The sequence below is a fragment of the Myxocyprinus asiaticus genome, chromosome 27, assembly GCF_019703515.2.
Source record: "Myxocyprinus asiaticus isolate MX2 ecotype Aquarium Trade chromosome 27, UBuf_Myxa_2, whole genome shotgun sequence".
NCBI classification, from domain to species: Eukaryota; Metazoa; Chordata; class Actinopteri; order Cypriniformes; family Catostomidae; genus Myxocyprinus; species Myxocyprinus asiaticus.
In genome coordinates this window covers 44668952-44696778 of record NC_059370.1, presented here as the reverse complement: position 1 = coordinate 44696778, position 27827 = coordinate 44668952, and the positions used below count along the sequence as shown (strand labels likewise).

The following is a 27827-nucleotide window of genomic DNA, read 5'->3' as shown; positions in this document are numbered from 1 at the left end:
TAACTACCAAATATTTATTCATTTTCAGGATTTTAACCCATTAAATGCCAGTTTGTTTACATAATGCCACTGTTGTTTTTTACACACACACACACACACACACACATACACATATCATGTTTTTATATCATTCTGGGGACTCTCCATAGACTTCCATGCATTTTTTGGATTTTATACAGATCTAACGATAATTTCTATCCCCTAACCCTAACCCTACCCCTAAACCTAACCCTCACGGAAAACTTTTTGCATTTTTACATTTTCAATAAAAACATCGTTTAGTATGTTGAACAAGCCATTTCCCTCGTGGGGACTGCTGGCTGGTCCCCACAATGTAGGTGATCTCAGGTTTTACTATCCTTGTGGGGACATTTGGTCCCCACAATGTAGTATAAACATGTACACACACACACACACACATTTCTCAATACACACAAACAAAACACACTCTGACATCCTTACCAACACACCCACACACAATTTTAGCTGCATCATTTATTCAATTGGCCTGCAGTGCTCTATAATACAGCAAACAGAAAATAGGTAAAAAGCTTGTATTTGCTCCATAGGCTATACATGAGATAAATGGCGCCATCCGGTGGAAAATATTACAAATGTAAATTTTGAAGCCAGTGCTCCGGAATGAAAGCACAATATCATAGAATTCATGGCTTTAGCCCTGTTGCATCATTTAAACAGAATTAAAACTATTTTCATATTTATTTAATATTCCTCATATGGCCATTCAAATAACGTGCTTTTAAACTTAAAAATAAAAATAAAATATATAATAATTTCATGAATCCTAAAAATACATTTTGATGATGTTTTGAGGGTACATTACATAAAGAAAACGTACCAGGTACATATTTTTACAACGTTTCCACAACATTTTATTTAGGTTGTTAAAGAATGAAGGCGTTCATTCTCAAAGGCGCAGTTTGGTCTGTTATTTGGTAGCTATTCTAAACATAAGAATGTCATGTCTCTGTTACGCATTGGCATATCTTAGGTGTGGTTTCAAGAGGGTTTTTACAGAGATGTAACCAGAATGTAAACTGTAAAATGGCTCACACTTTCCAATGCCAATTTGTTGCATAGCCAACAGCCTACATTACGCCCTTGAAGTTAAATCATTAGATGTGTTCTCTTGTTTCTGGTATTAAATGTCTGTTAGCAAGTTCTTTTAAAATAAATGTGGTTAGTGACACATCTGTTCTTAGCTTCTGCTTGTGCAGTGTATATGCTCAGTGGTTTTTGCAAGGCATAAAAACTATACATGTACAGTACAAATCATTTATTTATAAGTTATTTAATAAATCTACAAATCTACAAGCAACATTTGTTACTTTTGTACTTTCTAGCAAAAATGTAAACTGTTAACTCTCTTTGTCATCCTCCTTTATGAGGAAACTTCCTCTTTTCTGTGTGAAACTGTGAAATATTTGTTGATGTGTGAGTCCAGTGTCAGTAGAAGTTTGTGTCTGTCAGAGTGAAGATGCCCATGAGACTCAGAACACAGACTGACAGAACTCCAAACACTCATAACACAATCTGAAGCAGCATTCACACTCGACTCTTCTGGAAACTGGACATCAGAGAAATGCTGTTCATCTTTGGACTGCTGCTGCTGCTGATACCAACATGTGAGTCAACTTTCAGATCAAACTCATGTTATGAAAGGAGATATAAAATCATATAAAAGCCCACAAACACTTTATGGCCTAAATGATGTGGACTCCAGAACACCATATCCGTATGTGCTTGTTGAGCATTTAATTTCAAAATATTACATTTGAGAGTTTTTCATACAGGATAAGTATACTGTATACAATAAAATGTGAGAGAAATATGTGTGTAGGAGAGTTGAGCATCTGCGTTTATATTTAAGATTATTTGTGAGTCATGAACATAAGATCAGATGTTTCATGGACATCAGATTAAGTGTGATCTGTAAAACATACTTCTGTGAATTCTTGTGTAACACATTACTAAGAAGAACTGCCTGCACATACAGGAAGGAGCCATCTGACCAGCACATTTAAATGACAAATAACAAGACTGGCATGCAACAAAGTATGAGAAGCTTTCCAATTGTCAACAAGAAATACACTAGCAGTGCGCTTATCCAAAAGGGAAAATAGTGCAGTAATCTCACACTATGATCATCCACTTGAGCAGATAGCTGTTTGGGTGTCTAGATGGACTGATAATTGAGTCGACCATTGGTGGTCACACAGACAAACAAGGATTTCTAACTAATAAATGTAGAAATTAGTTAATTAGTAATAAAATGCCATGAATATTTAACCTATACATTTTCCACAAATGTCTGAAAACTCTAAAATAAGAGACAGATATAGAGAACAATATAACCAAATGTTTTAGCATTGCTGTTGGTATATTTCAGTGTTTGTGTTTGTGTTCTTCAGGTGTGGAGATGTTCTGCAGGTTTAATCAGACAGATCCCTGTTACGCAGCTCTGGGTCACAAACTCTATCTGCAGATGGTGACGGATGCTCGAGATCAAGACCTGGAGTTATATAAGTGGATCGATAATGGGAAAGAGAAAGTTTTTAGAGTAAAGAATAACAAAGAGAAGAAGAATGAAACACATAAGTCCATTATAAACAGATCTGAGTTTATCTTTAATAATGGGACTCTGATTATAAACAGTGTGATCAGAACAGATTCAGGGACATACACATTAGAGCTCTATAACTCAACCGGCACACAGACACATGCTGTAAATCTTACAGTGATTGTTGAAGGTACAGTAACTCTTATCAGAATAATTCATCATTGTCTAAAACCACTGTATGATTGTTGTTGTTATAAACTTTCAATGGCATTTTTTGTGTTGAAGTTGTCATGCTCTTGTGCTTTATCTTCTATAGTTTCAGCAGTTGCTACAAGTCTTATTGTGTTGGGTTCTATTGCTGTGATCCTGATTCTTCTGTTCATCACAGCATATCACTTTTACAAGAAGAAACAGCTCAAGCCGACAGCAGGTGAGTTCATGTTAAGTTCATAAATCTAGATCTGTATTATTCTGGTTTAGTCTTCAGTACCGCAGCACTGCTTATACTGTGTGTTCCTTTATACTGTAATTAATCATTTGTGTTTTACTCATTGTAAGTCAGTTTGGATAAAACAGGCTACTAAAGGATCAATCAAGGGTGGGTCTAGGGTCTGTGGATGTTCAAGGTTAAGCCCAGACTTCAGTAATTACGTATGAGGCCATCCTTTGATGAATTATCAAAATATAATACACTTTATAAAAAAGTTGTTAAAATGTTCCATCTGTGGGGTGTCACTTATAAAGTAAATCTTTAAATATTACTGAAACTAAAATGACTGTAAAAAGATCCCATTTACTTTTGTCTCAGCTTCAGATAAACTTAAAGATCAGAAATCGCGTGTACATATTTTAAAACATGATTTAAAAAAGACACTATGTTTTTGTCCCTTTTGGCTTTCCGTAGTTTGATGCACATTGTGTACAATTGACAGTTTTATTTCATTGATTCGTCAGGTGCTTTAAGTTGGTTTAGAAGATAACAGGCTGTAAATAATTGCTAGATTTTCCAGATTTTGCCAGGTTTATGACATCATGTCTTAATATAAAGAGTTTTGCATTAAACGCAAAAGTACCTAAGCTTTGCAAATTCCTCAAGCACATTTGTAAATATTACTCATTGTTTTCAGGGTTATATATATATATATATATATATATATATATATATATATATATATATATATATATATATATATATTAATATTTAGTACTTCCTGCATCTGGATGGAGTCACTCAACTGAGTTTCTAATATCTCACCAGGACACTTTACTAATATCTCACTTTACACAGCCGCAAACGCGAGTGCATTTCTTGCCTGCAGTGCATTCACATTCGCATTGAGTGCTGGAAAGCAGCTGCCCAACAAGAAAGCACTTGGTCTGGAACTATGTCGGTATCATATCGATTCTGTGTAGAAAGACTGGTAGTATTTATTTACACTGGCAGCCAAAAGTTTGGAATGATGTAAAGATTTTGCTCTTATGGAAAGGAATTGGCACTTTTACTCACCAAAGTGTCATTCAACTGATCACTATGTATAGTCAGGACATTAATAACATGAATAATTACTATTATAATTTGAAATTCTTAAACTACTTCAAAGAGTTCTCATCCAAAAAATCCTCCACGTGCAGCAATGACAGCTTTGCAGATCCTTGTTATTCTAGCTGTCAGTTTGTCCAGATACTCAGGTGACATTTCACCCCACACTTCCTGTAGCACTTGCCATAGATGTGGCTGTCTAGTCGGGCATTTCTCACGCACCTTACAGTCTAGCTGATCCCACAAAAGCTCAATGGGGTTAAGATCCAGAACACTCTTTTCCAATTATCTGTTGTCCAATGTCTGTGTTTCTTTGCCCACTCTAACCTTTTCTTTTTGTGTTTCTGTTTCAAAAGTGGCTTTTTCTTGGCAATTCTTCCCATAAGGCCTGCACCCCTGAGTCTTCTCTTTACTGTTGTACATGAAACTGGTGTTGAGCGGGTAGAATTCAATGAAGCTGTCAGCTGAGGACATGTGAGGTGTCTATTTCTCAGAGTCTCTGATGTACTTATCCTCTTGTTTAGTTGTACATCTGGTCTTCCACATCTCTTTCTGTCCTTGTTAGAGCCAGTTGTCCTTTGTCTTTGAAGACTGTAGTGTACACCTTTGTATGAAATCTTCAAGCATTGTATAGCCTTCATTCCTCAAAACAATGATTGACTGATGAGTTTCTAGAGAAAGCTGTTTCTTTTTTGCCATTTTGACCTAATATTGACCTTAAGACATGCCAGTCTATTGCATACTGTGGCAACTCAAAAACAAACACAAAGACAATGTTAATCTTCATTTAATGAACCAAATATCTTTCAGCTGTGTTTGATATAATGGCAAGTGATTTTCTAGTACCAAATGATCAATGTAGCATGATTACTCAAGGATAAGGTGTTGGAGTGATGGCTGCTGTCTAGATTTGATCAAAAATGACTTTTTTCAAACAGTGATGGTGCTGTTTTTTACATCAGTAATGTCCTGACTATAATTGTGATCAGTTGAATGCCACTTTGGAGAATTAAAGTACCAATTTCCTTCCGAAACAGCAAAATCTGTAAATTATTCCAAACGTTTGGCCGCCAGTGTATATATATATACGTACATATCTTAATATTAAAATATATTTATATTTAATATAACTTGATACTAAAGCACTGGTACTTTTGACATCATTATAAGACTAAGAACTTTTGGGTCCTTACTGAAAACATTCAGGGCTTAAGCCCCGGAAGCCTACCCCTTGCACCGCCCATGCAGACAATCCCATTCTTCATTGTCTTGTTTTCCAGTAAAAATACAGTATATTTAAATATGCTTGAAACAATGTAAATTCACCCAAGAAGCAAAATTGTATAACATTTTAAGACTTGTTTTCAAAATATATGTGTGCATGTCAAGAATACAGTATATGTCAATATACTGTAAGTGCAGGGGAGATCAGTGAGTTATAACACCATCTGTTTAACCAATTAGAAATCAGCTACAGGAGTGAAATCACTACCGTACATGACCACCAACCTCCTGGGGTTACAGTAGAAGTCGCTGTGTAGAAATATAAAGGATTTACGCAGGACAAAAAACTATTTTGAGGAAAGAAACTATAATTTATTGTCTGGTTTATTATTTGATTTGCGATCATGTTCATGAATGCTAAATGACAGAACTGGTATCTGAATCAGGCACTGTTTTTATTTATTTATTTATTTTTTATTCCACTCAAGATTTGCATCCAAAGTACATGTTAATATGTATCCTGTATATATCATGGCTGACCAAACTGGGGGGGTTGTAACTACTTTTTAATTCACTTCTAATTGACCCACAAGGAATTTGCCATTAATTTACACCATTTAGGGATAAGTAGTAGACTACTTAACTACTTCAACTAGAAGCAGATAAGTATGGGAATACTATATCAATGTTTGAGACAGTGCTGAAATCCCTGACACAAAATGTTGATGCAGCACTCCCTGATCTTCTCTATTTTGTCTTGTGCTGTTGTTCTTTTTTTAAATGCCAATGTTTTCTCAGCAGCAGTTGTTGGTGTTGGCACAGAAACCGTGGATTCCCAAATCACTCATAAGAAACTCAACAGAGAGGATGAACAGAAGGGATTAGGTAATAAATTGATGCTTGCATCATGAAAACAGTCTAGACAGAATTTAGAGAACTGAATGAAGACCAAAGGGTCATTGACAGGGCCAAACTAAGTTCATAATGTGGCAGTAAAAGTAAACTTATCAGTTTGGGGAATCAATTACAGAGTTGCTGGCATTTTTTTTCGGTAGCTAAGCAGAATGCAATTTTTAATCTGTAGACTGTCAAGTGTCTTCTAACAACTTAATCGCAGTGATAAGCATTTTTTTCTTTTGTTGTAACGAAAATGAGTATATGAGGAAAATGAATCATGATGTGCCTTAAAATCTTTGTGAGAGGTGATATTTGATTGACAGAATGACCTTATTGTGCAAGTGTCACAATGGCCTATGCTGACTGTGAAAAATAGCTTTGCCATTAGTACCAAAATTCTTGTAATGAAATGAAGCGGCTAGTCCAGAAAATGTTCTCAATTCGTCCACATTTTTGCCGCCAGATTATACCTTTACGATTCAAATTTGAGGTTAAGGCAAAAAGTCATTCACTATCCACATTAACTCAACCATATTCTCTCAGCCTGTGTGTTTACCAGTCTGATCTTTTCATCTTTTCATCTTCCTGTCTGTAGAGTTGCCCCAGGCTGTGGATGTGGAGTATGCTGTGGTCAGTTCTCACACACCAGCGAGGAAGGAGAAGAAGAGGAAGATGAATGAGGAAGAGGTTCAGTATGGAGATTTGACGTTCACGCCGACCGTCTCAAACAATCAACATCAGTATCAAAAGCAAGAAGATTGTGTGTACTCGCAGATAAATGCACACTAGAAAGAAAAGTTAAATTGGTACTAGATCACGTTTCTAGTGGTGTCTACTGTCCTGAGAACACAAGCAACCCAGAATATTAATCAAAATAAGTCCAGTTACTAATGATAAACTTTTTGCAATGACCTGGGTGAATGAAAACCTTCATAGAATTAACCTGTAGGTTTTCAGACAGGGCTGAAGAGTGATAATGCATCTGCTGCTGCATATTATCATCTGTCTCTTGTCCTATATTTGTCATGTGTTATACATTGCACATACTGTAGATCCAGTTTTTAAACTCTGTATGTCACTGTCACGTTGCATGTTTTAAAGTCAAGTGAAATAATGAGAGAATTTTCATTTTTGGGTGAACTATCCCTTTAACATTATCCAAATTGCCGCAAGACCAATGTGACGTCAGTGGTCAAGGGAAGTTGTTTCAGAGGCGGAGCACGTTATTACATTTTCTTTAGAATAGCATGCACTTACAACAAGACAAGGAATGTGCATTTTATTTCATGTTAACTTTAACTGCACCATTTCTAACCGCCTTGGTCAAATAAAGATTTTGCATGCTTCACTTTAGCTGTGCTGCTGTAGTACAAATATACTGTTCAAGAATTGGATTGGAAGTTTAATTGCTTTTTCGTGACTTGTTAAATGATCACTTCTTGTGTTCTTTCAATGCCATTACAGTGTGTGTATGTGTGTGTGTTATGAGTAATGGGTCACTGGAATACTCGATTCTGATTGGTCAATGGTGCCATCTAGCGTTCTGATATTTCTGAGTTACAACCGCACATCTGGGGAAAATCAGACCGGTCATCCAGGTATTGCAAGTCATCTTTCCTACTTCTCGTATTACTGTGCGATCTCTACAAATATGCTAATAAAATCATTTCAACTCAAATCAATATTTTATGTCCATTTATTTATTTATTTGGTTAGTAGTCATGTAAAAAGCGGGATAATGTACAGTCAACCAGTTGTTATTGCAAAATATACCCCTTAAGGGTGACAACATGTCCTAACCAGATGCAACGCGACGCTGCGACACGCGATTAAAGGTATCTTTTCCATGTTAATCAGAGTTTTTGTCCTAACCAGCCACAACACATGACAAGTGACAGCGACAGGGCTATCTATATTTGGAATGGTTTCTACTTCTGCGATGTCGCGCCGACCAGCACAGTCACCAAATGGGTCTACAATCATTCTCATTGCAGTATACTAAAGTCGGCATCTCACTAGCCGGTTCACAACAACTTGATTTTGGCTGAGGGTGTCACACACCTACCGAATGTTGTGCTTAAAGTCTAGCTCTCTTTGGCCGGCACTGTCACACACAAACACACACCAGTTAAGATTCAGAATGGCAGAGGGGAGACATCCTGGCTCATTTAAACTTTCTCTCATCTTCCCTGTTATGTGGAGATCGACAAAATAACAACAGGAGTACCGTGTAAACATAAACAATTGTAACAGACTGAATAAGGATGCGATTCATAAAGTAACTGTGGCCTGTGTATGTGTGTGATTGTGTATTTATCCCCTCTGGGTTTGCCATAGAAAGCGAATGCCCATACGGAACTTCAGTGAGTAAATGAGTTGCGTTCAATAAACAGACTGTTTTGTCTGTGAATCCTCTGTTTTCTGCATTTTATTGTCAATTATCCTTATTTTAGTGTATTAATATCACAGTGTCGTGTCGTGCCTGGTGTGGACAGACCGATTGCGTGTCGCTGGAATCTTATCACATTGCATCTGGTTAGGACGAGGTGTGATACAAGATCACCCAGTCCTGATCACCCTGTCGGGTTTATTTTGCGATAACAACTGGCTGACTGTACATTATCCCTTAGTTTACACTGGATATTCTGTGATACTGTGGTGTCATTTACATTTATTTCTCAGGCAGCACTTTTTATCCATTGGTTGGTAAGAAAACTGGAGTGACGCTTTTCCCCCTTATTCAGCATATCCATTACATAAGCTGAGGAAAAGGTTAAGTAGTAGGTATGAAGAAAAGAGAAGGCTACTTGTATGTTTGTCAGTGGCTTTGACCCATTAGAACAAGCTGGGAACGCCATGCAGAATAAAAGAGCTTTTATAAGGTTACTGATATGACTAGAGTCCTCATCTCACATGAGTGGTCAGGATTTTATAGATATGTTTCAATATTAATATTTATTCTTTAGAATAAAATCTTTTTAAATGAGGAACAAAATTACTGAGTGCACCTTTAAGTAAACTGTCTGTTGTAAGTTTCAGTACAATCTAACAAATGCTGGGTTATTTTTGTTTTGTTTTAAGACACATAAACCACAGGTTAATTTCAATACAAATTAAAACAAAAGTTAGCCCTAAAATAAAATTCTGTCATTATTTACTCACCCTTACATCATTCCAAACTCCAATGCTGTTAGTTTTTCAGTGGAACACAAAAGAAGAAATTATTAACTAGTCTTCACGCAGCTCTTGAAGCTCTAGTTAGGGTTTAGTTTGCGATATCAGACTGACTGTTCATTATATCCATTATAGCATATGTATATCACCCAGACATCTATTTGATGAGTGTGTTTACATCTGGAATAATTTTTGTGTGTGTGTGTGTGTGTGCGTGTGTGTGGATTTTCTCCCCTTTTCTCCCCAATTTGGAATGCCCAATTCCCAATGCGCTCCAAGTCCTCGTGGTGGCATAGTGACTCTTCTCAATCCGGGTGGCGGAGGACAAATCTCAGTTGCCTCCGCGTCTGAGACTGTCAATCCGTGCATCTTATCACATGGCTTGTTGAGCGTGTTACCGCAGAGATGTAGCGTGTGTGGAGGCTCACACTATTCTCCGCGGCATCCACAACTCACCACGTGCCCCACCGAGAGCACACCACATTACAGCGACCACGAGGAGGTTACCCCATGTGACTCTACCCACTAGGGTGACCATACATCCTCTTTTTCCTGGACAGGTCAAAAGTGCAAATTTACAGAAGATTTGCACAAACAATTCCCATGCTTTCGTCCAGGTCAAGATCCATGGGAAGCAGAATGTATGACATGTAAATCTGGCATTTATGTGTCAATTGCTAATAAAGGTGCAAGTGATTTTAGAAGCACACATTAGCTCTGCGAAGCATAAAGGGTCAGCAAAAGGTGAAAGTTCATCAGGAAAATGAACGGATTACTTTTTGCGACCAGGTAAAATTGTTATCACATTGCTTCATTTTCCATGTCCATTTAAAATAATAGTAATAGTAAATGTAGGTACACTCATGGCATCAAATATTTTATTTTAGTACATGGACATTCAAAAGAATGGAAATTTTTATTTATTTATATATATTTATGTTATGCTAACAGAGTGTCTTTTTCACTGTATTAAAGTTTGCATTAATAGTAACACTGTTTTGAACCCTATTATTCCATCCCCCCCAAAAAAGGTGTCCTCTTTTTGGAAAACCAGAATATGGTCACCCTACTACCCTCCCTAGCAACTGGGCCAATTGGTTGCTTAGGAAGCCTGACTGGAGTCACTCAGCACACCCTGGATTTGAACATCGTGACTCCAGGTGTGATCGTCAGTGTCTTTACTTGCTGAGCGACCCAGTCCCCTGATTTTAAGAAGTTTAGCAGATGCTGATTAGATGTTGATGTTTACCAGATGTAAAGATCTAAAACAGACATCTCAGAGATGTACGTGTGCTATCTGTGGGCGCTTCAGTTTGGTAAGTCGAAGCAAAAGTATTTTTTTAATCTGGACACACATGTAAAATAGACATTTTGTTTTCAAGTTTGAGTTTATGTGTAGTTTGTGAGGCGTTATAGACACTTTAGCCTCCTTCACTGTTCACACCACCCTATTTGCATACATGGTGTGTTTCCTCTTTTCTAACGGAAATAGTGGAATATATATTCATTTTCTTAGCTCAGATGACAGAAGTGCCCATTTCTGAGTCTGAAGCAGCATTCACACTCGACTCTTCTGGAAACTGGACATCAGAGAAATGCTGTTCATCTTTGGACTGCTGCTGCTGATACCAACATGTGAGTCAACTTTCAGATCAAACTCATGTTATGTTGCCATAACATTTCTGTTTAACAAAATTAGCGCCATGTTAATAGATGAAATGTTTCATGGATTTCTGATCAGAGTATGCAAAGAGAAGAGCATTATTCTGTTTGGTATTATTCACAGCAAGTCGGTCAGTTGGTTTGGTTTATGTTGTTTTCATAAACATGCTGAAAGGAGATATAAAATCATATAAAAGCCCACAAACACTTTATGACCTAAATGATGTGGACTCCAGAACATCACACCCGTATGTGCTTGGGCAATGCTTTGTATATTTTAAAATTAAAACATATATTGTAAAATAATAATAATAATAATAATAATAAACCAAAACAAACAAACAAACAAACAAACAAACAAACAAAAAATGTTTTTGGATAATTTTCTTGCCTCGTAAATTTGGTAATACACTCAATCTAATTAAAAATATTTATTTCAACAGTGTAGTTTGCAACATATATTTACAATATGTTTAAATTATATTTTGACCAGAACATTATTCAAATTATTATTATTATTTTATTTTTTTGCTGTATGGTATGGTGCCTGCCTGGTGTTCAAATTCTTTCATTCATAAAAAAGAAAAGAAAAAAAAAATGATGTGTCTTCACTGGAACTAAGGGGCCTAGACAAATGAGTAACAGTAAATAGAAGGAAGTGTTCAGAAACATTTGAATTTATCTCTCTAAATTTTCAGAGTGAGTAAGTGTGGAAGGGAATCTATAAACTTGATACTACATACTAGAAACATGCTGAAAATGATGAAAGATTTTGGTGTGTTTGTGTTCTTCAGGTGTGGAGATGTTCTGCTGGTTTAATCAGACAGATCCCTGTTACGCAGCTCTGGGACACAAACTCTATCTGCAGATGGTGACGGATGATCATTATCACGAGCTGAATTTATATAAGTGGATCGGTAATGAGAAAGAGAACATTTTTAAAGTAAAGAATAAGAAAGAGAAGAAGAATGAATCCATTAGAAACAGATCTGAGTTTATCTTTAATAATGGGACTCTGATTATAAACAATGTGAACAGAACAGATTCAGGGACATACAGATTAGAGCTCTATAACTCAAACGGCTTACAGACACATGCTGTAAATCTTACAGTGATTGTTGAAGGTACAGTAAATCTCTCATCAGAATAATTACAATCTCACTTTCTCCACAGATCTCATTATATAAATGAAAAGTTGTATGTCTGTGATGGTTTTCATTCATGCTGAAAGCTTCTTTATTTTCATTTATTAAGATATTATTTCAAAGCAAGCAGTGTTTGTGTGTTTGTCATGTGACTGTACTGTGTCCCTCCCTCCAGCTCCTATTGGCTCAGTGGAAGTGTCAATCAAATGCTGGTCCAGTGTGGAGAAGCGAGCGTCCTGCTCCTCTGAGGGGGATCAGCTCATCTTCAGCTGGACTCTGAATGGACAAAAACTGAAGGATGGAAATAACACCATTCATCTGGATGAGGAAACTTCTGGAAACATCACCTGCACTGTGAACAACCACGTCAGTCATGGACAGAACACCATTAGTGTAAACCGATGTCCTGGTGAGATCTATTAATGTCCACAGATTTATTAAAACAGCAACAGAAACAATAATGATGCAGGTTGACTGTCTTTAGTTTAATACTGTACATTACATGATGTCAGCAGTAAATTGTGTTGATGTGTTTTGTGTAAATGTGTTCAGAGAGAGAATGCTGCTGATTCTACAGTGATGTGTTATTACAGAAACAACTACTGCAACTGTGACCTCACATCTGACCTCTACAGTGACCAATAGCACACAGACATCAGGACATGGGACGAGTTTAACAGATCACATTACAGCTTGTAACTCAACAGAAAGTTTCTCATCATCTGGTCAAAATCTCACCCACATTCACAGTGCTGGAGCGTTTCCTCAATGGATGTGTGAGTGTTGTACTGAAAAACAACAAACTGCATAGAAATTGCATGCAGTTGTTGTTGCATTTGATGTGAATGAATATTTAATAACTGTTTTTCAAAGCATTTTTTCATTAAAAGTTTTTGTGTTTATCTTGTAATGTGTAGTGTCACCAGTCACTCTGATTGTGTTGGGCTCTACTACTGTAATCTTTATTCTGCTGGTCATCTCAGTTTATCACATTTACAAGAAGAAGAAACAGCTCAAACCAACAGCAGGTCAGTTCATAATGAGTTCATAATTCTGCAGTCAATAGTCAGAGTTTATTCTAATCTTATCATCATCTGTTCTTCCTGTCTGTAGAGTCGAACTCGACAGCTGATGTGGAGTATGCTGTGGTCAGTTCTCACAAAAAGATGAAGATAAAGGAGGAAGATGTTCAGTATGGAGAGGTGACGTTCACTCCAGCTGTATCAAACATTCGACATCAGTATAAAGAACAGGAAGACTGTGTGTACTCTCAAGTACTGACAAACTAGTAATCAAACACCCTTTAAAACATTTGCAGTGATTAATTCGTCCAGATTACGGTTTTCAAGTAAGATAACAATAAACTCATGTAAATGCATATAACTGTAATATAAACATTTGTATAATACATCCTCATGTATTTTTATATAATATATATTTTTATATATTGAATTATTGAATATATATTCCTCCAGGTTCATATCCTGTGAGTTAATGACTGTTTAATAATAATAATAATAATAATAATAATAATAATAATAATAATAAATGTTATTTGGTCATTTTATAACATGTGTGTCTTCTTAACTGACTTAAATGTCATGTTAATAGCTGTAACAGTCGCATCTCATGTGCTTTACTCTCATGCACAACTGCATAGAAAACACACCTGAATTGAGCTAAATTAAAGGGATAGTTCACCCAAAAATGAAAATTATCTCATCATTTACTCATACTCATGCCATCCCAAATGTGTATGACTTTCTTTCTTCATCAGAACACAAATGAAGATTTTTAGAAGAATATTTCAGCTCTGTAGGTCCATACAATACAAGTGTATGGTGACCAGAACTTTGAATCTTCAAAAATCACATAAAGGCAGCATAAAATGAATCCATAAGACTCCAGTGGGACTCTAAAAAATGAGTCGCTGATTAAATATGGGACAGAACACACGTTGGGATAATCTAACCCAGCAAATTGGGCTGTTAATTTTAACCCAGCAAAATGGGTTATTTATTCAACCCAAATGCTGGTTAATTTTATCTCATAAATGGATTAATATATATATATATATATATATATATATATATATATATATATATATATATATATATATATTATTATTATTATTATTTTTATTTATTCTTTAAAAATATTGTATAATAAACCACACCATAATCAAAAGTGTTAACATGGTACTTCCTTTATTTTGGTTAAATATTAATAATAACATTTAATCTCATTTTACAAAACTTTTAATAAAGAGCTTGTAGAACAATAAACAATAAACAAAACAAAAAATTTGTGATTTTTCACACAAGCATTTGCCTGACTGATGGAAAACCCAGACTTTATACATTATTGAATGTCTCATAATTTCTTTTTATTCATTCATAGTTACCTTATTGTTTACGAGCATCCTAAGACTTCAGTTTTTAAACTCACCTCAAGCATCCCAGGACGTTCAACGAATGCTCTTTAACACTTTCAGCAATGAATGAAGCAATGGCCACAATTTTTTTCTTCTGAAAACTCAAATACATGTTTTTATTTTTACCGTGTCATGCACACCAATGCTTTTTAAACGGAGGTCACAGCTCTGCATGATGCTTGCGTTGAGTGGTGTGTTGAAGTCCTGAAGCTCATGACACGAGTGATGTAAAATGGCCTTTATGTCTACAAAGTCTCCGCCGACGCTCGTGTCCGGTTTTGACAAGGGGCTCTATTTTCGTAAGCGTGCAAAGCGCAGCGCTACATGCAACGACCGTGCGCAACGTCTTATCAAATTTTCTTGAGAGCACTAATTCTAATCGCAATTTTTGTGCCACAAAGCATAAGTGGCCGTGGGTGGGAGTGTTTGTGCTGTCTGTGGGTGTATGCGCACAAACTGTGGGTGTATTGTATGTTAATGTAGTGGTAATGCAAAGCACAGTTCGCTATTTTCTTGAGAAATAGGTTGTTGCGCTAAGACGTTTGAAGACCTCAGCGCAATGTTTGAACTTAGTTCCTACATTTGCAGTTTGGAGATTCCACCAGCAGGTGGTAATAAAGTTCATGTCCAAACTTTGATTGTCAGGGACATAATTTGATGTTCTACTTTATTTTCAGTGTTCTGTGTGTCTTATATGAACAAAAAAAGAGATTTGTGTTAAACTATCTATAGGTCATGGTTTATTTTTCAATTATTATTATTTTGTTTAAATTTACAATTGTATTTATGGTCTAATTTGTAAGTCTAAATGTATTTTTCCACCTGTTGTCGAGGAGTGATTTTAAGTCACTGCAAAAGGTGCCGGAGGAAGAAGATGGAGAGAGTAAAATATTTGGAATTGGTATATGATTTTTTGACCACTTCCTTATTTTAATTATATTTTTGTTTCGTTTGAAGTGTAATTTCAATTTAGAAATATTTGTGATTTATTTTTATCGTGTTTTAATAAATTAATTTATTTGATCAAAATCGACCGGTAGAAGTGAAGTGCGTGCCGATTCAATCACTGTTAATACTAGCCATGATTTGTGTGTCAGAAGATGAATATGATGAATAATACTTAAATTCTCTGTAATGTAACGTACATCCAAATCCTGACGAGAATCACATTTTTCATGTGTATAAAATGAGTGTGTCACTGTCATAGAAATATGACTGACAATCATCAAGGACACATTTTAATGCACAAAAGAACGTAATTTTCAATTCTACTAATTCATTGCTTACAGTCCATTTACACTACCAACTTGTTATGAATGTGCTGTCTTTGTTTATATTGCTGGTGCTTGAGGGAATAAACTATACTATAGGATGCAGACGGTGGAATAATAACTGGAGAAAACCTCAGAATTAAATTACACTTAATCCAGCCCATTTGCTCTGTGCGTGTGCGATTTCGCCAAACGATTTCGTGTGTGCGATTTCGACTTTGTGCTTATGACTTAAAGCATAGAGCTACACTTAATGCTAGCGCTCTTAAATTAGGGCCCAAGGTGTTATGTTATAGGCTATGAATAAACTAAATGAATCACATTGGTGATCTATTTTGGATTCAGACTGGTAAATTTTGCCTGAATGCGATGATTGCATAACTCAAAATTCAGAAAAAGTGAATCACAAGCTTATTAACAATCCAGTGGGCATTATAGGCTAGCAAAGCCGACACTGCATGGCGTCTAATAACAGTTATGTCATAAGAGCTGTCCTGTTCTTATTATGAAATGGTATCTTTGCATTTTCTAGTAAACAGTAATTATTTTAATAGATAAAACACTGATACAACTCTTATTTCACCAAATTAATCCACCAGTTTGTCCGCGCTGAGAACCGCTCACTCCTGAAGATGACCCAAAAAGAAAAAAAAGGGTCCCTTTTTACTATAAATCTACACATTTGACCATCCCCGACCAGTAGGTGGCGATATGCACAAAGAATGCGAATCACCAAAAAACAAAAGAAGAATGTTGTTGTGAAAGTGAAAGTGGAGATTTATAGTAAAAAAGCACTTAAATATTGATCTGTTTCTCACCCACACCTATCATATCGCTTCAGAAGACATGGATTAAACCACTGAAGTCCCTCTTTTATTCTGCCTTTATGTGCTTTTTGGAGATTCAAAGTTCTGGTCACCATTCACTTGCATTGTATAGACCTATAGAGCTCAAATATTCTTATAAAAATCTTCATTTGTGTTCTGCAGAAGAAAGAAAGTCATACGCATCTGGGATGGCATGAGGGCGAGTAAATGATGAGAGAATTTTAATTTTGGGGGTGAACTATCCCTTTAAATCCCTTTATTAAGGTAGTTCACAATGACAGGTGGGTACATTTTCCTCTCCGCTTCCTGTGAAGTGATGTATCACTTTGAGTTAATCACGCTAAATAAATGCCTCAATTAAGCAAATGTTAGACTAAATTTTAAAGTTGGACAGAAAGGTACAAGATTGTTTCATTGATGCTGATTTATTGTAATTTACCCATATGTAGTATACTGTAGTAACCACTAGATGTCGCTATGTATACTGAGTATTGTGTTCTTACCTTATTAAGGCAGTTGAAGAGGAGATCCCTTGATAAGTGTCTGTATATTAAAACTGGAAAATAACAAGTAAAGTGTTAACTTCAACTCTAAGGATGTAGTAGTGTGATTAATATACACGATACTAAACCATACATGTGTAAGAGAAAACGCTTTGTATCTAGAACAGAATATACTGTACAATAGATTTTCATAAAACTAATATTGAATGTCATGACTTATGCTTCAAGATAAATAAATAATTTGTTCTTTAAAAAAAATTGTTTTGTTTATATGTAAAATATATATAATATTTACTATACATATCCATGTATATCCAGTATATATATATAGATATATATACTGGAAACCTCAGAACTGCAGGAAATATTGACCAAAGTGCCAGTTTTATATCAAAATATCTAGAAAGTGAAACAGGTGTACTGTAAATACAGCAACAGATTCTGAACTGTGGTGTATGATGGCCCCAAATCAAAATCAAATCACTTTTATTGTCACACAGCCATATACACAAGTCCAATGGTGTGTGAAATTCTTGGGTGCAGTTCCGATCAACATAGCAGTCGTGACAGTGATGAGACATATACCAATTTACAATAACATCAGATTAACACAGCACAATTTAAAGTCTAATATACACATAATTACAAACACAATATACAAATAATAACATACACTGTACAGTATACAATACACACAATATAGATACACATTATTCAATAAAAAAAAGTAGATATAGTATAAATAGAATGTACAGTAGGTTGTATTGTACTGTATTGACATTCAGGCTGTTGGTTGATAGTAAGTTGTTAAGAGAGAATATAATATAATAATAATATAATTTATGACAGTCCGGTGTGAGATATAAGAGTAAGAGTAATAAAGTGCAGTGCAGATGTATTTTGATCGTGGGAGATCAAGAGTTCAAAAGTCTGATTGCTTGGGGGAAGAAGCTATCGTGGAGTCGGCTGGTGCGGGTCCTGATGCTGCGATACCGCCTGCCTGATGGTAGCAGTGAGAACAGCCCATGGCTCGGGTGGCTGGAGTCTCTGATGATCCTCTGAGCTTTTTTCACACACTGCCTGGTATATATGTCCTGGAGGGAGGGAGGCTCACCTCCGATGATGTGTCTGGCAGTTCGCACCACCCTTTGCAGTGCTTTGCGGTTGTGGGCGGTGCTATTGCCGTACCAGGCGGAGATGAAGCCATTCAGGATGCTCTCTACAGTGCAGGTGTAGAACCGTGTGAGGATGTGGCGGTTCATTCCAAACTTCCTCAGCCGTCTCAGGAAGAAGAGGCGTTGATGAGCCTTCTTCACAACAACTTCAGTGTGGATGGACCATGTGAGTTCCTCAGTGATGTGGACACCCAGGAAGTTGAAGCTGCTGACTCTCTCCACTGGTGCTCCACTGATGGTGATGGGACTGTGTTCTCTGTCTTTTCTTCTGAAGTCCACCACAAGCTCCTTTGTCTTGCTGACGTTGAGAGAGGTTATGCTCCTGACACCAGTGTGTCAGAGTGTGCACCTCCTCTCTGTAGGCTGTTTCATCATTGTCAGTGATCAGACCTACCACCGTCGTGTCATCAGCAAACTTAATGATGGCATTGGAGCTATGTGTTGCCACACAGTCATGTGTGTACAAGGAATACAAGAGTGGGCTGAGAACACAGCCCTGTGGGGCTCCAGTGTTGAGGGTCAGTGATGAGGAGATGTTGCTGGCTATTCTAACCACCTGGCGTCTGCTTGACAGGGAAGTTCAGGATCCAGCTGCACAGCGGGCTGTTTAAGCCCAGAGCCCGGAGTTTCACATCAAGCTTGGAGGGCACTATGGTGTTGAATGCTGAGCTGTAGTCTACAAACAACATTCTCACATAAGTGTTCTTTTTTTCCAGGTGGGAGAGAGCAGTGTGTATTGTAGATGCAATGGCATCATCAGTGGAGCGGTTGTTGCGGTAAGCAAACTGCAATGGGTCTAGTGATGGAGGCAGCACAGAGCAGATGTAATCTTTGATTAGTCTCTCAAAGCATTTGCTGATGATGGGGGTCAGAGCAACAGGACGCCAGTCATTTAAGCAAGTGATTTTTGATTGCTTTGGAACAGGCACAATGGTGGATGTTTTAAAGCATGTGGGGACTACAGACAAATTGAGGGAAAGGTTGAAAATGTCCATAAAAACACCAGCCAGCTGGTTCGCACACACTCTGATGACGCAGCCCGGAATGCCGTCTGGGCCCGCGACTTTGCGGATATTCACCCGTCGGAAGGATCGGGTTACATCCGCTACAGAGACGGAGAGTGAACTAACCTCTGTAGCTTCGGCCACGAGAGCTCTCTCCGCGAGGGCGGTGTTATTTCCCTCGAAACGAGCATAAAAAGTATTTAGCTCATCTGGGAGAGAAGCAGCGGTGTTCACGGCAGAGTTTTTATTCCCTTTAAAGTCCGTGATGATGTTAATTCCCTGCCACATTCTTCTAGAGTTGGTGGTGTTAAACTGTCCTTCAATCTTTTTCCTGTACTGGCGTTTTGCTGTTTTTCAGAGGGCATAACTGGCTTGTTTATGCTCCTCCACGTTCCCGGAATTAAAAGCGGAGGTCCGCACATTAAGTGCCGCGCGAACATCGCTATTAATCCATGGCTTCTGGTTCGGATAGATCCGTGTTGTTCTGGTCGGAACGACGTCCTCTACGCACTTTCTGATGAAACACATTACGCTATCAGCGTAAAGCTCAATGTCGTCATCAGAGGCAGACCGGAACATCTCCCAGTCCGTGTGATCAAAACAGTCCTGTATCGTAGAGTCTGATTGGTCTGACCAGCGCTGGATCGTTCTGAGAGTGGGTGCTTCCTGTTTCAGTTTCTGCCTGTAAACGGGCAGAAGCAGAATGGAAGAGTGGTCCGATTTGCCAAATGGTGGGCGGGGGAGGGATTTGTAGCCATCCCGGAAGGGAGAGTAGCAATGGTCCAAAACCCAGTCCCCTCGTGTGTTGAAACTAATGCGCTGGTGGTATTTTGGTGCGACTGATTTGAAACTGGCTTTATTAAAGTCCCCGGTCACAATGAACACGGCCTCAGGGTGCGCGGTTTCCTGCTTGCTTATAATCCCGTACAGTTCCTTGAGTGCCCGGTCTGTATCGGCTTGTGGTGGGATGTATACAGCAGTGATAATGACCGCTGTGAATTCCCTCAGTAGCCAGAATGGTTGACACAGACGCATGAGAAATTCCAGATCAGGAGAGCAGAAAGACTTGATAGAATCTAGGTTCCTCTGATCACACCAGGATTAGTTGATCATAAAATATACACCACCACCTCTGCTTTTAACTGAGAGGTCTTTCGCTCTCTCCGTGTGGTGCACGGAGAACCCTGCGGGTTCAATGGCTGAGTCTGGAATTTCCGCAGACATCCAAGTTTCCGTAAAGCAGATAATGCAGCAGTCCCTCGTCTCTCGTTGGAAAGAGATCCACACTTTCAGCTCAAAGAGCTTGTTATCCAGAGACTGAACATTTGCCAGTAGAATACTAGGTAGCGGGGGTCGATTTGCACGGCATCTTACTCTGATGAGAACGCCGGCTCTGTTTCCCCTTTTCCTCCTGTGTTTCCGTGGCCATGCAGCCCAGACAAAGGGCTCCGCTTGCATGTTTGTAAACAGCGGGTCGGCATTGAGGAATCTGAAGTCTGGTTTACGGTGTGCAATTGCTGAACCAATGTCCAAAAGTGTTTGTCTGTTGTAGACAATAAGGCAGACAATATCCAAGACAAAAAACACAAGAATTGCAAACAAAACAAACAAAACACTACCATGTTGTGTTGGAGCTCGCAACGCAGCAGCCATACTCTGCACCATCTTGAGTCCTATGAACGCTCGTGTGGTGAAGTTGAGTATTGACAGTAACAGATCTCTATGAAGTGTTTCAGTACAACAAACAGATACTGGGTTATTTTATTTTAATTTTATTTTTTTTACCTCAAAGCTTGTGTTGCCAGTTGAGTCATTGTTAATCCAGCCACTTTTAGAATGTAATTAGACACAAGTTACAGGTTAATTTCAGGGGAAAAAATGTTTCAACAAAAAACGTCCTGGTTACTTGCGTAACCGACGTTGTGACCGATATAGTGACACTAGGGGTCACTCTTGGGGGCCCGAGACACCTCTGGTCTTTGATAAAAGGCCAATGAAAATTGGCGAGTGGTATTTGCATACCACTCCCCTGGACATACGGGTATTAAAGAGCTGGTATGCAACCACTCATTCAGGTTTTATGCTGAGGAGCCGAGACAAGGTCCCAGCCATTTCAGTGGGTAGTTCAGTGTTGTGGCAGGAGGGACACAACGTCTTGTTCCCTCCATCAGGGACCGGAGGTTAGGCAAGTAACCAGGATGTTCCCTATCTGTCACTCACTCGACATTGTGTTGATGTAGTGACACAAGCGGTCCCTATACAAAACGCAGCAACTGGCTGAACTGTGTTATGTGAACTGGCGATGTGTGACGGGCAGACCACTGTGTGCCTCATAGCCAGCGCACCAGGCCAACACGTAACCTTCCACAACACTGTTATGAGTATCAAACGGCCCTTTGGGGACAAGTCGACTACCCAAAAGATAGAGACGGGCTAGCCCAGTCGTGGCCTCTTATCCCCCTTTTTTTTCCGATCCCCCCAAAAAAGGGGGATTAACCGACTGGGCCGACCAGGTCTAGTCGGGGGGGTGTCCCTCCCAAGTGGAAGACACCGCGGAGACCACACCCCACCCGGGGGGGGGGGGGATTTAAGTGGAAAATGTCACATGGTCTTGCCGACCTATGTCGGAAGTATGCCATGTGGAGAAGTCCCATGGTAGGTCCTACCCTACGGGGGAGGAGTTACTACAAGCATGGTGACTGGGACAGAGGGGCCTCTGCCCAAGAAAGATGCAGTTTGCCAACAGGGAAACGAATTAGCGGAAGATATACGTCACATGGGGTTACCTATGGGGAACCGCCACATGCGGAGCACCAGCAGGTGTACTGAGCTGGCAGTGAGTCTCTCCACAAACTCGTCTGCCACAGGACTTGGAGGAAATCAACCAGGGAACACCACTGGGAGTTAATGGCGCACATCTTCAGCTCAGGGGAGGTGAAAGGCACTATGCACAAGCGATACACCCGGCCGGCTGTCCTGGACGTACCTGCTTGTGCGTGCCACTACACGGGACAAAACCGGTTCCACCCAGACAGTGTAGAACCTCGCAAAGGTGTTGGATGTTGCCCAGCCCACTGCTCTGCAAATGTCTGTTAGAGAGGCGCCCCTGGTCAAGGCCCAGGAGGCCGCTACACCCCTGGTAGAATGGGCCTGAAGCCCTACCGGGACAGCCGCCCTTCCAACCTCTCCTGCAGGAAGGAAAGCACCGATCCGACTGCACATCTCTGGGGGTCTTCACGTCGGGAAGAACACCACTTAGCGAACAGACGCCACTTAAAGGCATACAACGCCTAGTAGAGGGGACCCTAGCCTGAGTGATCGTGTCTACCACCGCGGGTGGTAGACCGCTTAGATCTTCCGCATTCCATCCAGGGGCCAGACATGGAGATTCCAGAGGTCTGGTCGAGGGTACCCCGTCCCTGATAAAGAAGGTCCTTCCTCAGGGGAATTCGCCGGGGGGGGGGGGGCTGTCGATAGGAGAGTGAGGTCTGAGAACCACGTCTGGGTGGGCCCGTAGGGTGCAACCGGGACGACCTGCTCCTCGTCCTCCGTGACCATGCACAGGGTCTGTGCAAGTAGACTCACTGGGGGAAACGCATATTTGCGAAGTCCAGGGGGCCAGCTGTGTGCCAGCGTGTCTATACCAAGAGGTGCCTCGGTCAGGGCATACCAGAGTGGGCAGTTGGAGGATTCTTGGGATGCGAGCAGGTCTTCCTGTGCCTGTCCGAATCGACTCCAGATCAGCTGGACCACCTGAGGGTGGAGTCTCCACTCTCCCCGGAGGGTAACCTGCCGTGACAGTGTGTCTGCTGCAGTGTTGAGGTCACCCGGGATGTGAGTGGCTCGCAGAGACTTGAGGTGCTGCTGACTCCAGAGGAGGAGATGGCGGGCGAGTTGTGACATACAACGGGAGCGCAGACTGCCTTGACGGTTGACATATGCTACCATTGCCATGTTGTCTGTCCCAACTAACACATGCTTGCCCTGGATCAACGGCCGGAACCTCTGTAGGGCGAGCAGAATTGCCAGCAACTCGAGGCAGTTGATGTGCCAACACAGCCGCGGGCCCATCCATAAGCCGGCAGCTGTGTGCCCATTGCAAACTGCACCCCAGCCCCTTTTGGAGGCTTCTGTAGTAATCTCGTACTCGGTGTCTCGAGTCTGAAGCCAGTGCTGAAGCGGTCTCATATGCATCAACCCGACAGCAGTGGCCACTGCTGAGGATGCTATATGCCCCAGGAGCCTCTGAAAGAGTTTCAGTGGAACCGCTGTTTTCTGTTTGAACACCTTCAAACAGGTCAGCACTGACTGTGCACACTTGTTCATTAGGCACGCTGTCAACAAGACTGAGTCCAACTCCAAACCGAGAAAAGAGATGCTCTGAACCAGGAGGAGCTTGCTCTTTTCCCAGTTGACCCAAAGCCCTAGTCGGCTGAGGTACGAGAGCACCAGGTCCTTGTGTGCACACAACATATCCTGAGAGTGAGCTAGGATTAGCCAGTCATCGAGATAGTTGAGAATGCGAATGCCCACTTCCCTTAATGGGGCAAGAGCTGCCTCTGCGACCTTCGTGAAGACACGAGGGGACAAAGACAGACCGAAAGGGAGGACCTTGTACTGATACGCCTGACCCTCAAATGAAAACCGCAGGAAGGGTCTGTGTCAAGGTAGAATCGAGACGTGGAAGTACACGTCCTTCAGGTCTACCGCCGTGAACCAATCTTGATGCCGGATGCTCGCCAGTATGCATTTTTGCGTCAGCATCTTGAACGGGAGTCTGTGTAAAGCCCGGTTCAGTACCGTAGGTCCAAGATTGGCCTCAACCCACCGCCTTTTTTCAGTACAATGAAGTAGGGGCCGTAAAACCTTTAAATAAAAATAACTAGACAATGAACATAGAAACTGTATATATATATATAATATATTAAAAGGGATAGTTTACCCAAAAATGAAAATTCTCTCATCATTTACTCACCCTCATGCAATTCCAGAGACATTTCTTTCTTTTGCAGAATAGAAATGAATATTTTTAGAAGAATATTTCAATATTGCATAAATTTGATGCATATCCAGTGCCTCGTATTGATGAACTGCTTGATCAGTTAGGGGCAGCTCGCTTTTATTCAACACCGTGTGCCTTACACCAATTTGTCACCATTCCTTTTGGTTTGTTCGGGGCCCCGGCTATGTTTCAGCGGCTCGGACAGAATCCTCAGACCGCACGCTGCTTATGCCGCTGCCTATCTGGACGATATCGTTGTTTACAGTAATGACTGACAGTGGCACCTGCAGCATCTGAGGGCTGTCCTGATGTCGTTGAGATGGGCGGGACTCACGGCAAACCCTAAGAAGTGTGCAGTTGGACAGGTGGAAGTATGATATCTGGGCTTCCATTTGGGTCATGGACAGGTGCGGCCCCAAATTGATAAGACCGCAGTGACTGCAGCCTGTCTGAGGCCTAAGACCAAAAAGGAGGTGAGACAATTCCTGGGGCTGGCTGGCTGGCTATTATTGTAGATTTGTGCCTAACTATTAGACTGTCACCAGCCTGCTGACTGATCTTACTAAAAAGGGGGCACCAGATCCAGTCCAGTGGACAGAGCCATGTCAGCAGGCATTCATGCAAAGTGAAAGCTGCACTCTACACAGAATCTAAAAACATCAACCTGCTGTCTTGACACACTACAGCAGATGGAGTTCTTAAATGTAAGTTCGGGAGGATCTTGTTCATCTAATCTGCCAATCAACCTGCAGGCTGCAGAGTATATAAACCGCCATTTACCTCACTCTAGCGACAGTCTTTAAGGCATCCCTCCAACTCCCCATCTCCATCCTCAATCCTCCAAGAGTTCCTGCCCTATAGCTTCCTCAAAATATTAAGTAGTCATTTTATAATTTCTTTGTAAAGCATTTTGAATTACCATTCTGTGTGAAACATGATATATGAATAAATTTGCCTTGCCTTTATGATTTGAATGAACTCAATTTCATTATGCAAAGTCACATCTGTTCACCCATGATAACATTCTTGTCAGATGGACTTCTTTGTATCAGTCCTGTGGATTTATTTACATTAGAGTTTTGGTCCTTTTGTTGTAGTATGTCTGTTGGTTTCTCTCTCTCTCTCTCTCTCTCTCTCTCTCTCTCTCTCTCTCTCTCTCTCTCTCTCTTCCTATTTTAATTGTGTCAGTTGTGGAGGGTCTGCTGTTCTGCTGTCTTTTCTGTGGTGTTGAACTCATTTTTAGCACAGGAAGATGTTTCTATATGACTCATGATGTGTATAGTGTCACCTTCTCTTCACCACAAGATCTACTGCTGATGCTCTTTAGCACCTCGGTCTAACTCAATCTTATTGTAGAGCCAAGGAGGGTGGGGCCAGGCTGGAATGACGCACGCCCGGTCCCCAATCAGCCTGATGGGGCGCGCAAGGGATAAATGTGGCCAGGGACGACAGTTTGAGAGAGAGAGAATTACAGGCAGCTGTACTGTGTGTGTGTTTATGACTGTGTGTTTTGTTTAAGTTGTTCATTAAATTATTATTTAAGTTGTCAAGCCAGTTCTCGCCTCCTCCTTTCCTCGAACCCCCTTACACTGGTGCCGAAACCCGGGAAGGAGGAGGGATTCCCGTCGCAGAGTCCTCGACACTGCCGTCCACCCAGGGGAGTGCCGCTGCCATCCGATGGGGGACGGAGTAACCCGACCACCCGGATGCGGGGAATGGCCGCCGTCCGTGAGGCGAGTGGGGACGGGACTCCCCGACCGCCTGGAGCAAGGGAGCCGCTGCCGGGGGCGGAGGAGTGCCCTGCCGTCCCCTGGGAACACGGAGGGGTCGAGAGAAGACCGCCGTCCGTGGGGGGAGGAGGGAAGCAACTCCCCGACCGCCTGGAGTGGTAGGGCCGCTGCTAGGGGCGGAGGATTGTCCCCACGGGACGGCGGGAACGCGGAGGGGCGTTCTGTCCACTGGGGGTCGGAGGTCTGACTCCAGTCCGCCCGGGGAGGAGCGGCTGCCGTCCGCCTGAGAGGGTGGAGGAGTGATCGAGGACCACGCGACGGTGCATCAGAGAACCGGTGAGTTTCTTTTTCTCTCTCTCTCTCTCTCTCTCTCTCTGTCGCTCTGTGTTGGCCTTTCCCTCGCCTATTTTATTTTGTTGTTGTTTTTCCCCTCCTGTCTCCTCCCAGGTCGAGGAAGGCGGGGATGACCCGCCAGCAGTCGGGGCGCAAGGCACGCCCCCCGGAGAGGAAGAGGGGATATACGTCATGCCGGGGGCTCCCCGGCCTGAGGCAATGCCGGGAGGAGTGTAGAGCCAAGGAGGGTGGGGTCAGACTGGAATGACGCACGCCCGGTCCCCAATCAGCCTGATGGGGCGCGCGAGGGATAAAGGCGGCAGGGGATGACAGTTCGAGAGAAAGAATTACAGGCAGCTGTACTGTATGTGTGTTTATGATTGTGTGTTTTTAAGTTGTTCATTAAATTATTATTTAAGTTGTCAAGCCGGTTCTCGCCTCCTCTTTTCCTCGAACCCCCTTACACTTATATATATTTGTAAAAACTTTTCATGACTTTTTGCTCAAAATATAGCGCTTTCACTTTTACTTTAATTGGTTTGCAAAACATTAATAAACCAACCATAATTTTAGAATTGTAAAACTATCAGTATTGTTCAAACTGATAAGATGAAATTTTTATAATCTACATTTCATTCCTTCAGAAACAGTCAGTATAAATACCAGCATCACTGTTTTAATTCAAAATGCACATCATTCTGATTGAGAATTTAACCAACCTGATCTTGGTTTTAAAATATAACTAGCTAACTTTAAGTGCAAACTTAAACACGCCTCATTTCTAAATTCATTATAGATTGCACTTCATTGAGAAAACTCTGTTCTGTTTGCCCTGGCACAATGTATCTACACTGCGCTATCAACAGGCGGTAAAACTAATTTTACTTAAAATGTGATGTTTACATTTTCTATCAATCATATCAGCATTAATTCATCAAATAATGATCAAATTATGGAAAAGAACATTATAACCTCTCGTATATCCAGATGCTTGGTGTGTTCAAGCACACTGTTGGCATGTTAATAAAGATATAATAAAGATATCTTGATCACAGTATGCTGAGAGTGTGTCAGATCGTGTTGGTCTGCTGCATCTCCCACTAATAGCGCTCAGAATCAGTCCGCAAGATTGGAAATGCACATATAAACTGTGTTCAGGAGAGATTTTGTGGCCATGTTTGCACTGTTGCCTGATCTGCATAATTCCTTTAGTGAACTGAGCACTAAACCAGCAAATAAATGTGACACAATTCATTCATAGTGAATTCACTCCTCAGAGTAGATTACCATCCTCAGATTTTAAATATAACATGATCAGATCTCTA

General features: G+C 40.6%; 1 protein-coding gene across 1 annotated transcript in view; it reads left to right on the top strand.

Annotated features, from left to right (window-relative positions):
* The first annotated feature begins 1436 nt into the window (after positions 1-1436).
* Positions 1437-27827, top strand: part of LOC127417862 (uncharacterized) — a 197992-nt gene continuing 171601 nt past the window's right edge. The window contains exons 1-3 of the mRNA XM_051658098.1: positions 1437-1646; positions 2433-2771; positions 12399-12632. Of these exons, the coding sequence (XP_051514058.1) occupies positions 1604-1646; positions 2433-2771; positions 12399-12632 (616 nt within the window). The 5' untranslated portion in view covers positions 1437-1603. The remainder of the gene's footprint in view (positions 1647-2432; positions 2772-12398; positions 12633-27827) is intronic.